Here is a 14,193-nt window from a genome sequence, read left to right as displayed (position 1 = left end):
GTCCTTGTGCCCTCTCTTGGGCCTGAATGTGCTCAGCCCCCTGTCCCCAGCTGGGACACCCCAGCTCTGTCCCTGCCTGGAGGTCTCCAGTGGGACCCCTGTGCCCCTTCAAGGCTTTCCCCATTTCCCAGAGCGCTGGGGGTGCCCAGCTGTTCCTGCAGCCCTGGCTGTGCCGCAGAGACCCTTGGCCTGTCCTGCTGCCTCCAAGCTGGGGGCTGCTGCAGGGATGTGCTCAGCTCCAGGTGAAAATAGAGCCTTATCCTCCAGAGGCTTTATTGAGGGGCAGCTTGGCCCTTCAGCTCCTCCGGCTGAGAGCCAGGGCACCAAGAAATCCCTCAGTGCTCTGGGGCCAGGCGGTGTTGGCAGCAGAGGGCAGAGCCTTGTGGTGTCACCTGGGATTTGGGACCAGCCCATCGTGCCCCACGGTAGCACAGCACTGTGGGGGCACAGGTGGGGTCTGAGCCCCACGGCACTGTGGGGGCACGGGTGGGGTCTGAGCCCCCAGGAGCACTGTGGGGGCACAGGTGGGGTCTGAGCCCCACAGGAGCACTCTGGGGGCACGGGTGGGGTCTGAGCCCCACGGCACTGTGGGGGCACAGGTGGGGTCTGAGCCCCACAGGAGCACTGTGGGGGCACAGGTGGGATATGAGCCCCCAGGAGCACTGTGGGGGCACAGGTGGGGTCTGAGCCCCACGGCACTGTCAGGGCACGGGTGGGGTCTGAGCCCCACGACACTGTGGGGGCACGGGTGCCACTCACAGCTCGTTGTGCAGTGGCCGGCACTGGGGGCTCAGCTTCTCCTCCAGGACAGCGTCGGGGGCGCACACCCAGGGGTCCCCCGTGTCCCACTGCCACCTGAGCAGCTGTGCCCGCAGCAGCTGCAGCACGCCGGCGTAGCGCGGGTCGGGGGCCAGGTTCTGCCTCTCGGCGGGGTCGCGGCTGCAGTCGAAGAGCTCCCAGCGGGCGCGGTAGTAGTACTGCTGCAGGCTCTTGTTCCAGTGCGTCGGCCGCCCCGCCCGCGTGCGCTGCAGCAGGTCCTGGAAGGTGGGCGAGACGTACAGGTCCTGGTCGATGGGGAAGGGCATCTTGTAGTTGAGGTTGTGGATGAGGCGGAACTGGCGGTGCTGCACGGCTCGCGTGGGGTAGTACATGGTCACCTCGTGGTGGCTCTGGCTCATGAAGGCGGTGGCCCAGGGCTGCTCCGACTCCAGGGCTGGCAGGAGAGACTTTCCAGTGAGCTGCACCTGCCTCTTGCCAAAGATGCTGTAAGCAGGGTAGGGGATGGAGAACCAGTCCAGAATGGTCGGCGTCAGGTCTGGAGGGGAGGAAAAGGGTGAGAGAAGGGACAGGCACGGTGGGGGGAAACTCAGCTCCAGAGAGGGGCAGAAAGGTCCCCGGGGTTGGTGTCCCTGCAGGGGACCCTGTTCTGTCCTCCCTCCTCTCCCTTCCCTGCACTGGCCCTGCCAATGCTGAGGGCTCCAGGCTGCTCCCAGGGACAGGACCCTGAGTTTTGGTGCAGGGAGGGTGGGGAGCAGCCCACAGCCCCGGGCACAGCAGTGGTGCCTCCCTCGCTCAGCTCTTACCCAGGAGGGAGGCGAAGGCCGGGCTGACCTGCCCCCAGCGCTGGGGGTGCTCGGGGGAGGAGAGGAGCAGCGGCTGGGCGGTGCCCGAGTGGTAGAGGTTGGTCCTGCCCCCGGGGAAGGGGATGCCGTTGTCGGAGGTGTAGATCACCAGGGTGCTGTTGAGGAAGCCGGCGTGGCGCAGCTCCTCCAGGACCAGCCCGATCCCTGTGAGAGGAGGGACAGAACTCAGGGGGCAGGGAGGGGCTGCAGGGCTCAGCCCCAGCCTGGCCATAATCCCTGTGAAAGCAGGGCAGAGCTCAGCCCCAGCCTGGCCACGGCTCCCACCTTGGTCCATGCGCCCGATGGTCGTGTACTGGGCAGCCAGGTCCTCCCGGGCAGCCGGCGTGTCCGGGACAAAGGGGGGGACCTAAACAGAGACAGGGAAAGGGACACGTGGCTGACACAGGCCCCTGTGCCTTCACCAGCCCTTGCTGTGACACTGGGGACAGTGACAAGGTGGTGCCAGCCCTGGCTCCACCAGAGGCTGCCATCACGTGCAGCCCCACAGAGCCCCACATACCCCCACAGGTTCTCACCTGCACTTGCTCTGGGTGGTAAATCTGTGGCTTCCAGTCAGGGATCCAGCCCATCCCACTCTCTCCATTGCCAAACTTCTCACAAAAGACCCCATACTGGGGCTGGGAGTGCCCGCAGCGGTGAGGGTCGTGGAAGGCAACATAGAGGAAGAAAGGCCTAGGGATGGAAAGGGGGGATGTGGAGGTGGTGAAGCAAAGAGGTGCCCAGAGACCTTCCTGGGCTGTGCCACAGAGAGCTGGGGTCAGCAGGACTCCCCCCACCTAATCTGGGTATGGGGGGAGCCAGGGACAATGGCCCCCTCCTGTTTGTGACCAGCTGCGCCATGGGGACACATCTTCAGTGCAGCCATTCCCAGGACAAGGGGGCAGCCTCACCTCTCGTCCTGGCTCTGCAGGAAGCGCCGGACGAGCTCCTTGATCCGGGTGATGTTTCTGCCCACCTGCAGGACCGAGCTGTTCTCCTCTGTGAAGGCGAAGTCGAAGGGGTACACAGCCCCTGGCCCCACGTGCTTCTTCCCAATTATCCCTGTGAGAATGCAGGCAGCTGCTGTGCCAAGAGCAGTGCAGGGTGGTTGTGGCTGCTGCTGTCTCCTCTCTGCAGGGACAGCCACAGGCCAGGCAGGGCTCCCCAGCCCATGGGCAGTTTAGCCACCGAGCTCTGCCGGTGGGGCTTGGTGCTCCCTGCCTGTCCCAGCTCCTGCCTGTCCCTTTTCCTGCTTGTCCCAGCTCCTCCCTGTCCCAGCTCCTCCAGCTCCTACCTGTCCGGACTCCTGCGTGGCTGAGCAGCTGGGGCAGGCTCCTCACGCCGTCGAAGGAGTTGAAGTGATGCACGTCCTGGTGCAGCCCGTACATGCCGTTCTGGTGCTGCGGGGACACGGCATGGTCGGACCAGGGCTGCCAGCCTGGCCCTGCCACGCGTCCAGCCGTGCCCGTGACTCCTGCCGTGGGCTGTAGCCCTGGCCTGGTGCCGCAGGTGCCCCTACCTGGGGTAAGCCGGTCAGGATGCTGGCCCGGCTCGGGGAGCAGCTGCTGACGGAGGTGAAGGCGTTTTGGAAGACCAAACCGCGCCGGGCCAGCGCGTCCAGGTTGGGCGTGCGGATGGCCGAGTTGTTGTAGGCGCCGCTCTCGAAGCCGCCGTCATCGGCTGCGGGACGGGTGCGGGGTCAGCCCGGGGGTGTCCCTGACCGGGCGTGGGGGCCCCTGATGACACCGGGAGCATCCCCGGGCTGCGGGTGACCCGGGCGGTGCTGCGGAGGGGATGCAGCGGAGGGGATGCAGCGGAGGGGATGCAGCGGAGGGGAAGCAGCGGAGCCCAGGACCGTCCCTCCCTCCCAGCCGCGGGATGTCCCCAGCGCCCAGCCCCGGGCAGGGGGGTCCGGGCCGGCTCCGGGGCTGGGCTGGGCCGGGACGCACTCACCCAGGAGCAGCAGCACATTGCGGGCCGGGGCCGCGGCTCCGCCGGGCCGGAGCGCGCCCAGCAGCAGCAGCAGCGCCCAGGGCCGCATGGCACCGGTACCGGCACCGGCAGCAGCACCGGCACCGGCAGCAGCACCGGCACCGGCAGCGGGGCTCGGCGGCTCCTCCGGCCGCCCCGGCTCCTCCTCACCCCGGTCACATGAGGCGCCCCGGCCGCTCAGATCCGGCGCGGGCGGAGCCGCGGGCTGTGCCGGGCTGGCAGCGGCGGCTCCGCGGAGTCCCGCCCCTCCCCCGGTACCGACCGCGGCCCCGCGGGGGTCCCGCACCGCCCCCGGTACCGGCCCGCGGCCCGGGGGTCCCGGCCATGCCGGGGTCCCGGTGCCCGCTCCCGGCGCTGCCGGTGCTGCGCTGGCTGCCGCGGTACTCGCGGGCGTGGCTGCCGCTGGACCTGCTGGCCGGGCTGGCCGTGGGACTGACCGCCGTGCCCCAGGCGCTGGCCTACGCCGAGCTGGCCGGGCTGCCGCTGCAGGTGGGTGCCGGGCCAGGACCGGGACTCGGGGACCTGCCGCTCCCCGGGCTGCCTCCGGCCGGGGTGAGCCGGGACCCGCTCCCGGGCAGCCCGGCAGTGTGACGGGCAGGGCAGGGCAGGGCAGGGCAGGGCAGGGCAAGGCTGGGTGACCAAGGGCTGGCGCTGTGCAGTCGCCCATTTCCCGGGCAGGATGCCACGCGTGTGCCAAGGGCCCTGGGTGGCCCGAGATCAGCCCAGCCTCCCGGTCCGGGACGTGTCCGGCCTCTCCCCGCTCCCAGGGCCGTGCCAGTGCCCCTTCTGTCCCCCTGCAGTACGGCCTCTATTCCTCCTTCATGGGCTGCTTCGTCTACTGCCTCCTGGGCACGGCCAAGGACGTGACGCTGGGTCCCACGGCCATCATGTCCCTGCTGGTCTCCTCGTACGCCTTCCACCAGCCCGTCTATGCTGTCCTGCTCGCCTTCCTCTCTGGCTGCATTCAGCTGGCCATGGGGCTCCTGCGCCTCGGTGAGAGGCTCTTGCCATGCACTGAATTGTTTGGGATATTGCTGCACAGCCTCTAGTTGTTCCTTCCTCCTCTCTGCTCTCCGGGACGCTGGGACTGTCCTGCTGTCCCACTGGAGCGTGCTCACTGCCTGCCATCCCATGCAGGATTCCTTCTGGATTTCATTTCCTGCCCGGTCATCAAGGGGTTCACATCAGCTGCTTCCATCACCATTAGCTTCAACCAGGTCAAGGTAGGACCTGCCCTGTCCTGGCTGCCTCTCCAGCCCCCTCCTAGTGCCGTGCAGCTGGGATATTCAGCACCGGGCTGGGCCACGTGCCTGGTGCTGGGGAAGGGATCCCCAAAGGGGTCCCGGGACCCCCTGCCAGTGGTTCTGCTGGGTCCCTGAGCGCCCTGCTCGGAGCAGACCAAGCTGAACACACCCTCTGCTGGTGACCTGCTGGTGGCATCCAGGACACCAGGAAAACCAGGACGTGGGATTGGTCACTTGCAGAGGCACTGGGCAATTCTCTGGCACGGTGGGTTTGCAAATTGGGAAGCTGGGGGTGGTTTGCAGCCTCGCTGGCCTCGCAGGGACCCGAGGCTCTGCTGGGCTGCCGCACTTCCTTTGTGGTTAACCCAAATCAGAGCCTCTGGCTGCAGCTCCAGGCCGGTGTTGGCTAATGGCTGTGGTCACGGGGCTGGGCTGGGCTGGGCCGTCAGCAGCTTTGTCTGCCTGCACAGAACATCCTGGGGCTGCAGGGCATCCCGAGGCAGTTCTTCCTGCAGGTCTACGAGACTCTGAGGAGGATTGGGGAGACCAGGTCAGCACCCCTGTGCCCTGCTCCCTGCCCTGCAGCTGCAGTGCTCCCCATCCCTGGGGTCACAGCTGGGGCTGATCTCTCGGCTGTGACACAGCCCCCTCCCCTGGCCTCCGTGGGAGCTCTCCTGGGGTGGCACTGATGTGCCTCTTGCAGGGCTGGGGACGCTGTGCTGGGGCTGAGCTGTCTGGCAGCGCTGGCAGGGCTCCGGGCCATGAAGAGCCACCTGCCCCAGGCTGTCCCCACAGAACCACTGGCTGTCAGGATCAGCCACCTGATTGTGTGGATCTGTGCCACAGGTGTGTCAGCTGTCCCCTGCCCCGGCCCCTCCCGGGGATCATCTCTTTGGGTCAGGGAAGGCAGAGCCTGAAGCTGGGAAAGGCCAGGCAGGCAGGAGCCAAGACCTGGAGGTGGAGCAGGGAGGAAAAGTCCCAGGGCTCCTGTCCCTGTGCCCCTTCCTAAGGCTGGGCAGTCCCCAGCAGCTCGGGTACCATCTCCTGCCCCCTCCTGCTGCCCTGGGCTCCGGGCAGCTTTCATGGCTGCTCCCTCCACTTTGGCAGCACGCAACGCTCTCGTGGTCCTGTTTGCTGGCCTGGTGGCTTACTCCTTCCAGGTGATGGGCTCCCAGCCCTTCAGGCTCACAGGCAGCATCCCCCAGGGCCTGCCAGCCTTCCGGCCCCCGCGCTTCTCCCTGGCAGCGCCCAACGGCACCGTCCCCTTCCCGAGCGTGGTGCAGGTGGGTGCTGCCACTCCCCAGGGGCTGCCCTGCTCCCTCCTGCCTGTGCTGGCTCCCAGCCCCCCTGACTGGATCCTCCCTCCCAGGACATGGGGGTCGGGCTGGCCGTGGTGCCGCTCATGGGGCTGCTGGAGACTGTCGCCATCGCCAAGGCTTTCGGTAGGGCTGTGCCAGGCCCTGCCCTGCCCTGGGCTCTCAGGGGGTCTCTGTGGGGGCTCGGGGTGCTGGGGAGGGGTCTCTGCAAGGGCTCGGGGTGCTGGGGAAGGTGCTGTTCCTTTTGGGGCACTGGGAGGGACTGGGCTGCAGTTCATAGGATGGGCTGGCAGGAGGCTCCTGTGGGGTGCCCAGCTGAAATTTGCCCAGGAGGTGAGCCTTGTCTCAGGGTGCTCCTGTGCCCAAGGGCCAGGACAGGGCCCACACTGTCCTAGACACTGCTGGTTCTGCTCCATGTGCGTGGCAGGTGCCTGTGGGGGCCTCAGGCTCTCCAACATCTCCTTTCAGCCTCGCAGAATGGTTACAGGATTGACCCCAACCAGGAGCTGCTGGCTCTGGGTAAGAGCTGCTTGCTCAGGGGGGCAGGGATGGGGCTCTCAGCCCTGCCGGGTATCCCACAGCCCCTGGGCTGCCTGAGATCCCTATCTGGGCAGTCCTGCCTCCTCCTGAGCTTCTCCCTTCCTTACCTCACATGCTGCCCCCACCCGAGGCGTTCTCTCAGCTCAGGAATTTCCAGAGCAGGCTGAGTCACTCCTGCACGGTCATGGTGGGGACACAGACACAGCAGTGCCCCCCCAGCCCCTCTCCTTTGTCTCCCCAGGTGTTGCCAATGTCCTGGGCTCCTTTGTCTCCTCATACCCCATCACGGGCAGCTTTGGCCGGTGGGTAGCAGGAGGGGGAGCAGGGCTGGGGCTGCGTGGTGAGGGAGCTCTGCAAGGTCCTGAGTGGCAGCCTGTGCTGTCCCAGTGGGTCCCTGAGCTCCCCAGCAGCCCACCTTGGTGGCTGGGCTATGCCTGTGTCCCTTCCCTTCCTCGAGGGCTGCCTCCCTTCCTGCTGTGCAGTCCTGGAAGCCGGGGGCTCACTCGTGTTCCTCCCTGACAGGGCGGGGGGTTCTCCTGGCTGGGGTCTGGGCAGTGGGCAGCAGCAGCCCCCAGCCCCCAGCCCCCAGCCTGGCACGGGTGGGTTTGTGTTTCAGGACAGCAGTGAATGCTCAGTCAGGGGTCTGCACCCCCGCAGGAGGGCTCGTCACAGGTACAGCCCTGCCCTGCCCTCGGGGACCCCTGGGTGTGGGGGACCCCTGGGTGTTGGGTACCCTTGGGTGTGGGGGACCCCTGGGTGTGGGGTACTCCTGGTGCTGGGACCCCTGGGTGTTGGATACCCCTGGGTGTGGGGGACCCCTGGGTGTGGGAGACCCGTGGGTGTGGGAGATCCCTGGGTGTTGGGGACCCCTGGGTGTGGGGTACTCCTGGTGCTGGGACCCCTGGGTGTGGGGGACCCCTGGGTGCGGGGGACCCCTGGGTGTGGGGTGCCCCTGGGTGCGGGGTGCCCGTGGCTCAGGGTCCCTCTCCCACAGGTGCCCTGGTCCTGCTGTCCCTGGCATACCTCACCTCTGTGTTCTGTTACATCCCCAAAGCAGCGCTGGCTGCCCTCATCATCTCGGCCGTGGTGCCCATGTTCGACGCTGGCATCTTCTGGACGCTCTGGCGGGTTAAGAGTGAGGGCATCTCTGGGCAGAGGGCAATCCCCCAGTGCAGCCACCCAGGAGCCACTCTGGCAGTCACACTCACCCCCTGAGCTGGGACTGAGCCCCTGCAGGGCTCCCCTGCCCCACTCACACAGGGCAGGTCTCCTCTCCAGCTCTACCCCAGGTTTCCCATAGTGAGTCTCAGACATGCAGATCCTTAAAATAATTTAATCACATTTAATCATGGTGCCAGAGCTCAATAACAGAATGACACCTCGAGTTTTTATCCTTTTATCCCCTCACAGACATGCAAAGTATAGGTGAGGTCTCTGAGTGTCCCATCACGGTCTCTGAGTGTCCCATCAGTCTCTGAGTGTCCCATCACAGTCTCTGAGTATCCCAACACAGTCTTGAGTGTCCCATCACGGTTTTTGAGTGTCTCATCACGGTTTTTGAGTGTCCCATCACGGTTTTTGAGTGTCCCATCACAGTCTCTGAGTGTCCCATCAGTCTCTGAGTGTCCCATCAGTCTCTGAGTGTCCCATCACAGTCTCTGAGTATCCCAACACAGTCTTGAGTGTCCCATCACGGTTTTTGAGTGTCCCATCACGGTTTTTGAGTGTCTCATCACGGTTTTTGAGTGTCCCATCAGTCTCTGAGTGTCCCATCACGGTCTCTGAGTGTCCCATCACGGTCTCTGAGTGTCCCATCAGTCTCTGAGTGTCCCATCACAGTCTCTGAGTGTCCCATCACGGTCTCTGAGTGTCCCATCACGGTCTCTGAGTGTCCCATCAGTCTCTGAGTGTCCCATCATGGTCTCTGAGCATCTCTGAGTGTCCCATCACTGAGTGCCCCATCACTGTGTCCCATCTTGAGTGCCCATCGTGTGGCTGCCCGGGGTTCCCGGGTCCTTTGTCATGCAGAGGGGACAGTTCACGGCCCCTCCCCACCCCGAGCTCCGCCTGCAGCTCCTCCCAAGCCAAGCTGCCCCAGCCCCTGCCCGGAGTGGATTCCTCAGGACCCGGCTGTGCCCGCAGAGCTGGCACTGTCACTGAGTGCCCTATGGCACCAGGAGCAGCCACAGCGAGCCTGGCTTCTCTCTCTTGCAGGGCTGGACCTTGTGCCCCTCTGTGTGACCTTCCTGCTGTGCTTCTGGGAGGTGCAGTATGGAATCGTGGCTGGGCTGCTGGTTTCGGGGCTGCTCCTGCTCTACTCCATCGCCAGGCCCCCAATAAGGGTGAGCTTCTCCCCTGCCCTGGTGCTGGTTCTCCCAGCTTTTCAGAGATGGGGCAGCTGAGAGGCTTTTTAAAGGATTTTATTCCATTATCAGTCTCAGCTGAAGGGTGAGACATAAGAGATGTGAAACTCAGTGCCGTTCCATCAGAAGCCAGCCTATTTCCTGCTTACAATCCCTTACAAATGTTTTCCAGCCTATTAGCTTTTGCCCCACAATGCTGCTAGTACTTCTGACACCAATCACTTGCATTTTTACCCGATGTAATGCTGCAGTGCATCTTTCACAGTTCTAATTCTCCAAAATATCTGGTCTTTTTGCAAGGCTATCGTTTGAAACTTGTTGAAATTTGTTTCTAGTTCAATCTCTCTCAACAATGTCATCTCTATCCCATGGCCTTCCTAAGCCAGCACACCTTATCTCAGAGTCTGCATACACTTGTGCAGGACTGTGTGAGCTTTCTGTCAGCTTTGGAGAATTCTTACAAACCCATTTCTCACACCCTGGGATGTGGCAGGGCCAGGGAGCGGGGAGGGGGCTCCTGAGGGCAGGGAGGTGCTGGGGTGCAGGATGCTCCTGACCTGTTCTTGCTGTCCCCAGTCTGCCACGGGCACAGCACAGAGACCCCGTTAAAGGAGCAGGAGGAAGGGAATATCCTCAGGCTGGAGAGCAGGAGAGGGAGGCATCCCTGCCCTGCCCTGCTGGCACTGGGCTGAGTGCAGGAGGGATTCCCTGAGGGACGGGGGCTCCTGCTCCTCCCACAGCTCCCAGGAGGGCAGGGAGTGACACGGGAGCTGTCCCTGCCTGGGGAGGTGACAGCCCTGAGCTCCCTGTGGCTGTCCCTGCCTGGGGAGGTGACAGCCCTGAGCTCCCTGTGGCTGTCCCTGCCTGGGGAGGTGACAGCCCTGAGCTCCGTGTGGCTGTCCCTGCCTGGGGAGGTGACAGCCCTGAGCTCCCTGTGGCTGTGTCCCCTGCAGGTGTCTGAGGGGGCCGTGCTGCTGGTGCAGCTGGGGAGCAGCCTGCACTTCCCAGCCGTGGAGCACCTGAGGGACTCGGTGTGCAGCCGTGCTCTGGCAGGTACAGCGCTGCTGGCCTGTCCTGGGGACACGGCTGTCACCTCCTGCATCACTCTGCTGTGGGTGGCAGGTGTTGCCCAGACCCAGGACTGCGTGTGCCAGCGGTGACAGCACAGCTGCCCCACCCTGCCCTGCCCTGGCTCTGAGGGCTGTGACCCCCGGGCTGCTCATTTCTGCACTTGTTGGGACACCACCTTGTGCTCTCCCAGCAGCATCTCCAGCTCGCTCTGTGCTGCTGGACTGCAGCCACGTCAGCAGCATCGATTACACGGCCGTGCTGGGGCTGGCAGAGCTGCTGCAGGAGCTGCACAGGCACGGCCTCTCACTGGCCTTCTGTGGCCTGCAGGTGTGTGGGACCTTGGCCACGCCACCCTGGGCCCGGGGAGGGTGTGGGTGTGGCTGATGGGCTCTGTGCTGGCCTCGCCTCTGGTGGCACCATCACCATCCCGAGCACCTTCACCTCCCACAGCTGGGGCTGGGGGTGCTGGGAGGGCTGGGGGCTCCTGCTGGGATGGCTGGGGGTGCTGGGAGGGCTTGGGGCTCCTGCTGGGATGGCTGGGGGTGCTGGGAGGGCTTGGGGCTGGGGGTGCTGGGATGGCTGGGGGTGCTGGGATGGCTGGGGGCTCCTGCTGGGATGGCTGGGGGTGCTGGGATGGCTGGGGGCTCCTGCTGGGATGGCTGGGGGTGCTGGGATGGCTGGGGGCTCTGCCCCAGGGGGTGGGAAGTGGCCAGCACTCCCCCAGCCCAGGTTTCTCTGCCCTCAGGACCCCGTTCTCCAAGTCCTCCTGTCTGCAGACTTAGAAGGATTCCAGCATTTCCCCAGCTGGGAGGAGGCAGGTGAGGCTCTGGGCTGCTCTCCCAGGATGGGATGAGTGTGGCCCTGGAGGACACCCGTGGGGATCTGACTGTCCAGCTGCAGAGCAGCAGAGTGGGGGCTGCAGGGGCTCCTGGGAGGGTCAGCTGGAGCCCCTCCCAAAAACTGGGTCTCCCCAGCCTTGGGGATTCATGGTGAGCTCTGGTGGTTCAACCCAGCAGCAGCTCAGCCCCACGGAGCCCTTCACTCCCCCTGCAGAGGGGTGGGGCAGGATCAGAGGAAAGGTAAAGCTCGTGGGCTGAGATGAAGGCAGTTTAACAGGACAGAAAATTACAATAACCATAAAGGAGTATCCAAAGCCAGTGATGCACAGGGTGCTTGCTCACCACCCTCTGAGCCATGCCCAGCCAGCCCCTCAGCAGTGGCCCTCACCCCTCGGCCAGATCCCCCCAGTGTTTCCTTCAGCACCATGCCCCGTGCTCTGCACATCCCTCTGGGCACTGGGGCAGCTCTCCTGGCTCTGCCCCTCCCTGCCCAGGCAGCCTGGGAGCCTGAGGAGTCCTTGGCTTAGTGTAAGCACTGCTCAGCAGCAGCTGAGCCATCAGGCTGTTATCAACAGGAGCCTCATCCTGAACCCAAACACAGCTCTGAAACAGCTCCTGGGAAGAAAATTCCCTCTGTGCCAGGCAGAGCCAGGAGATGAGCCTTGCCCTGACTCTGCCTCCCCCCTCCTGTCCCAGAGCGGTGCAGGGAGCTGGGGGGCAGCAGGGCAGAGCCCCCCACCAGCACTGCCGAGAGCACCGGGCTCATCCAGTGAGACCAGCTTGGGCTGAACGTCCTGTGCCACCCCAGTGACACCAGCACCCTCCCTGGCAGCCACCTGCGCCTCCTGGGCTGTCCCCATGTCCCACAGCAAGGTGGACAGAGCAGCACCAGCCCAGCCCCACACGGGCTGTGGGACAAAACTATTCCTTGTCACAGTGACCAGTGCAAAGCCATCCTTCCTCCAGGGAGCTGCTGATGTTTTTTAAACGACTGTTTTAATTCTGGACCTTTTCCATGTTCTGGGATGCTCCAGTGGTGACACGGGGGAGCTCTCAAAGCTGTTCCAGGGCTGCTGTGCTGCCCTCCAAGCGGCCACGGGGCTCAGCCTCCACCTCTGGGAGGGGGAAATCATCTGGGATTGTGCTCCTTACTGATTTTTATCCTTCCTTACCTTTTTTATCCTTCTCTTGTCTGTGGGGTGTTGTGCCAAGCACTGCCTGGGTCTGGGCTGGGCTGTCACCCTGGGGTGCACCCCTGGCCTGGGCTCTGCCGATGGGACAGGCACGGTGACACCAGGCTGTGCGATGGGGACAGCACCTGGTGGGGCTGGGCAGATCGGGAATTCAGCTTCCCTCAATGGCCCTCGGTGTAATAAACCAGAAACTGCTAATGAGTCAGTGTGATCTCTGCCTTCCTGAGGGAAAGCTTTTTCCTTTTGTTTGGGAAGGGGAGTTATCTTCTGGGTGCTGCTGAGCGTGCCAGGGAATAGAAACCGAAAGCAAATTGGGGCAGTGCGGGTGAACCGAGCCCGAGGGCACATTCTGCACAGTTCCTGCCGCCAGAGGTGCTGGAAGGGCGGCACTCCTGCCCGGGAGCCACACACCTGCCGGGAGCCACTCACCTGCGGGGAGCCACTCACCTGCCGGGGCTCCGGGTCCTGCCCTGGGTGCACTGAGCTGTGAGTTCCTTGCTGCACCACGGGGGTGCCGGGAGGGGGAAAACGGGGCCATGGGGGTAAAACGGGCTGGTTGTTTAGGGATGAGTGTGAGCTCAAACCCGTGTGAGCACTGCCGGAGGGCAGGGCTGCTGGGAGCCCGTCTTGGGCTCGGTCCCGGTCGGATCCGGGATGGGGCACCTGCCGTGCCCCCACTTTGGACTGCGGAATCCGCTTTTGGCCGTCGGGACCAGCACAAAGCGCTCTCCTCCTACGCGGCTGCCCTCCCTGCTGCTGCCGGGCCTGTCCTGCCCCGGACTGGTGGGCGGGGGGCTGCCCGGGGGTACCGGGAGAGGACGCCGAGAGATGCCCGGCGGGATGGGGGCCGGGCGGGGCGGGACCCGCCGGGAGCCGCCCGGGGCCGGGATTGGCCGGGATTGGCCGGGGCGGGCCGGGGCTGGGCGGGGACCGCGACTGCAAAAACGAAAGTTGGCGGCTCGGCGGAGAAACGAAACTTGTCTGGGCGGGAGTCGGCGGAGCGGCGGGACGAGCGGGCGCTGCAGGTGCCGGTGTCTGTGCCCGTGCCCGGTCACTCGGTGAGTTGCGCTGCGGGGCGGCACGGGGCGCCGGGCCTGGGGGGCTGCGGGGCGGGGGCAGCCGCGACTCCGGGGCAGGCGGCGCTGCGGGCTCCGGGTCCCGCTGCACCCTCCCGGTGCCCCCGAAGCGCCTCCGTGCGCCTCGATTTCTCCGGTGCACCCTGATCCTCAATCCGCCCGGAGCCCTCCGGTGCGTCCCCAGGGACTCCCTTCTCCTCCCTGTTCACCCGGGATGCCCTTACCCCGCGGTGCTCCCGGTTCTCCCCGTGGCCCCCTCCCCGTGTCCCCCCGGTTCTCCCTTCTCCCCGGTTCCCCTCCCGGTTGTCCGTTGGTTCTGCCTTCTCCCCGGTTCCCCCCGTCCGTTCCCCCCCCCCCCCCCCATCCCCGGTGCCCTCCCGGCGCCCCCCGGGAGCCGCGCTAGCCCCGCCCCTCACATCACATAACTGGCTCATTTGCATACAACCGCTCCTTCGCCACGCCATTGGCCCATCCACCCTGCTCGTTTGCATATTTCCCGAGGGGGCGGAGAGCCGCCAGTCCGCGAGGAGCGAGAGCGGTGTCATTTGCATACAGGCCCCGCCCTCAAGGCAGGCCCCTCCCCGGCGGGGTCGGCCCGGGCGGCGATCTTCGGCCATGGCCCGGCCCCGCCGCTGGAACCGGGCTCCCGGCCGCGGCCCAGCCCGGCGGAGCAGCCCCCGGCAGGGCTCCGGGAAGGGGAGCCGGGCCGTCGGTGGGAGCACGGGCCCTCGCTGTTTGTGTTGGTTTGCCTTTAAGCGCTGTGGTTCCCCTCACGCTCCCCGCCCCGCTCTCCAGTGTCGCTCCCTGACAGTAAAACGGGCAGAGGAGGAGGTGACGCGGCTGCGGCGCCTCACGCTGGGCCGGTGTTTGTGCCTGTGCCCCGGGCCTGTCTGTCCCCCTTTGCTGCCGGGCAGGGCCTGCCCGGGCCCTGCTGCGG

The 14,193-nt window shown here is 65.4% G+C and overlaps 3 protein-coding genes across 8 annotated transcripts in view; 2 read left to right on the top strand and 1 right to left on the bottom strand.

Moving 5' to 3' along the window:
* Positions 1-256: 256 nt before the first annotated feature.
* SGSH (N-sulfoglucosamine sulfohydrolase) lies at positions 257-3,736 on the bottom strand. Its single transcript, XM_059864577.1, has 8 exons — positions 3,576-3,736; positions 3,142-3,302; positions 2,917-3,022; positions 2,534-2,684; positions 2,159-2,315; positions 1,908-1,989; positions 1,584-1,787; positions 257-1,315 (listed from the first exon to the last, which is right to left on the bottom strand). The coding sequence occupies exons 1-8, from the start codon at positions 3,661-3,663 to the stop codon at positions 756-758; spliced, it is 1,509 nt and encodes a 502-aa protein (XP_059720560.1). The 5' UTR covers positions 3,664-3,736; the 3' UTR covers positions 257-755.
* Positions 3,737-3,835: 99 nt separating this feature from the next.
* Positions 3,836-12,381, top strand: SLC26A11 (solute carrier family 26 member 11). Of its 5 annotated transcripts, XM_059864571.1 has the most exons (16): positions 3,836-4,103; positions 4,415-4,607; positions 4,752-4,837; positions 5,329-5,408; positions 5,562-5,704; positions 5,966-6,141; positions 6,228-6,300; positions 6,643-6,693; positions 6,956-7,016; positions 7,331-7,386; positions 7,709-7,849; positions 8,929-9,056; positions 10,031-10,130; positions 10,342-10,475; positions 10,894-10,966; positions 11,684-12,381. In XM_059864571.1, exons 1-16 carry the CDS (start codon positions 3,939-3,941, stop codon positions 11,758-11,760), a joined length of 1,737 nt encoding a protein of 578 aa, XP_059720554.1. In that variant the 5' UTR covers positions 3,836-3,938; the 3' UTR covers positions 11,761-12,381. The 5 variants fall into 5 exon arrangements, with proteins under 5 accessions (XP_059720554.1, XP_059720558.1, XP_059720555.1 ...); XM_059864575.1 differs by lacking the exons at positions 3,836-4,103; positions 5,329-5,408; positions 5,562-5,704 and having other exon boundaries at positions 6,602-6,693; positions 10,031-10,233; XM_059864572.1 differs by lacking the exons at positions 3,836-4,103; positions 4,415-4,607; positions 4,752-4,837 and having other exon boundaries at positions 4,994-5,408; positions 6,602-6,693; positions 10,031-10,233.
* A 173-nt stretch (positions 12,382-12,554) lies between these two features.
* RNF213 (ring finger protein 213) overlaps positions 12,555-14,193 on the top strand; it is a 45,707-nt gene continuing 44,068 nt past the window's right edge. The window contains exon 1 of one of the 2 annotated variants that reach the window (XM_059864503.1): positions 12,555-12,666. The gene's annotated coding sequence lies outside the window, so the exon portion shown is untranslated. Of the gene's footprint in view, positions 12,667-13,109; positions 13,239-14,193 lie in introns of those variants that run through there. The other variant, XM_059864504.1, reaches the window with a different exon arrangement.

This window comes from Haemorhous mexicanus, chromosome 20 (assembly GCF_027477595.1).
Source record: "Haemorhous mexicanus isolate bHaeMex1 chromosome 20, bHaeMex1.pri, whole genome shotgun sequence".
In the NCBI taxonomy this organism is placed as follows: domain Eukaryota; kingdom Metazoa; phylum Chordata; class Aves; order Passeriformes; family Fringillidae; genus Haemorhous; species Haemorhous mexicanus.
This window is presented reverse-complemented; position numbering and strand designations above follow the sequence as displayed.

What these genes read in the sequence shown, in the direction of transcription:
- SGSH (XM_059864577.1), bottom strand. Translation starts at nt 3,663, where the DNA reads ATGCGGCCCTGGGCGCTGCTGCTGCTGCTGGGCGCGCTCCGGCCCGGC. An exon ending in TCCTGACCGGCTTACCCCAG is followed by an intron (nt 3,023 to 3,141) that starts GTAGGGGCACCT and finishes GTGTCCCCGCAG; the next exon opens with CACCAGAACGGCATGTACGG. An exon ending in CTGCAGAGCCAGGACGAGAG is followed by an intron (nt 2,316 to 2,533) that starts GTGAGGCTGCCC and finishes TTCCATCCCTAG; the next exon opens with GCCTTTCTTCCTCTATGTTG.
- SLC26A11 (XM_059864571.1), top strand. Translation starts at nt 3,939, where the DNA reads ATGCCGGGGTCCCGGTGCCCGCTCCCGGCGCTGCCGGTGCTGCGCTGG. An exon ending in CATGGGGCTCCTGCGCCTCG is followed by an intron (nt 4,608 to 4,751) that starts GTGAGAGGCTCT and finishes CATCCCATGCAG; the next exon opens with GATTCCTTCTGGATTTCATT. An exon ending in GACGCTCTGGCGGGTTAAGA is followed by an intron (nt 7,850 to 8,928) that starts GTGAGGGCATCT and finishes TCTCTCTTGCAG; the next exon opens with GGCTGGACCTTGTGCCCCTC.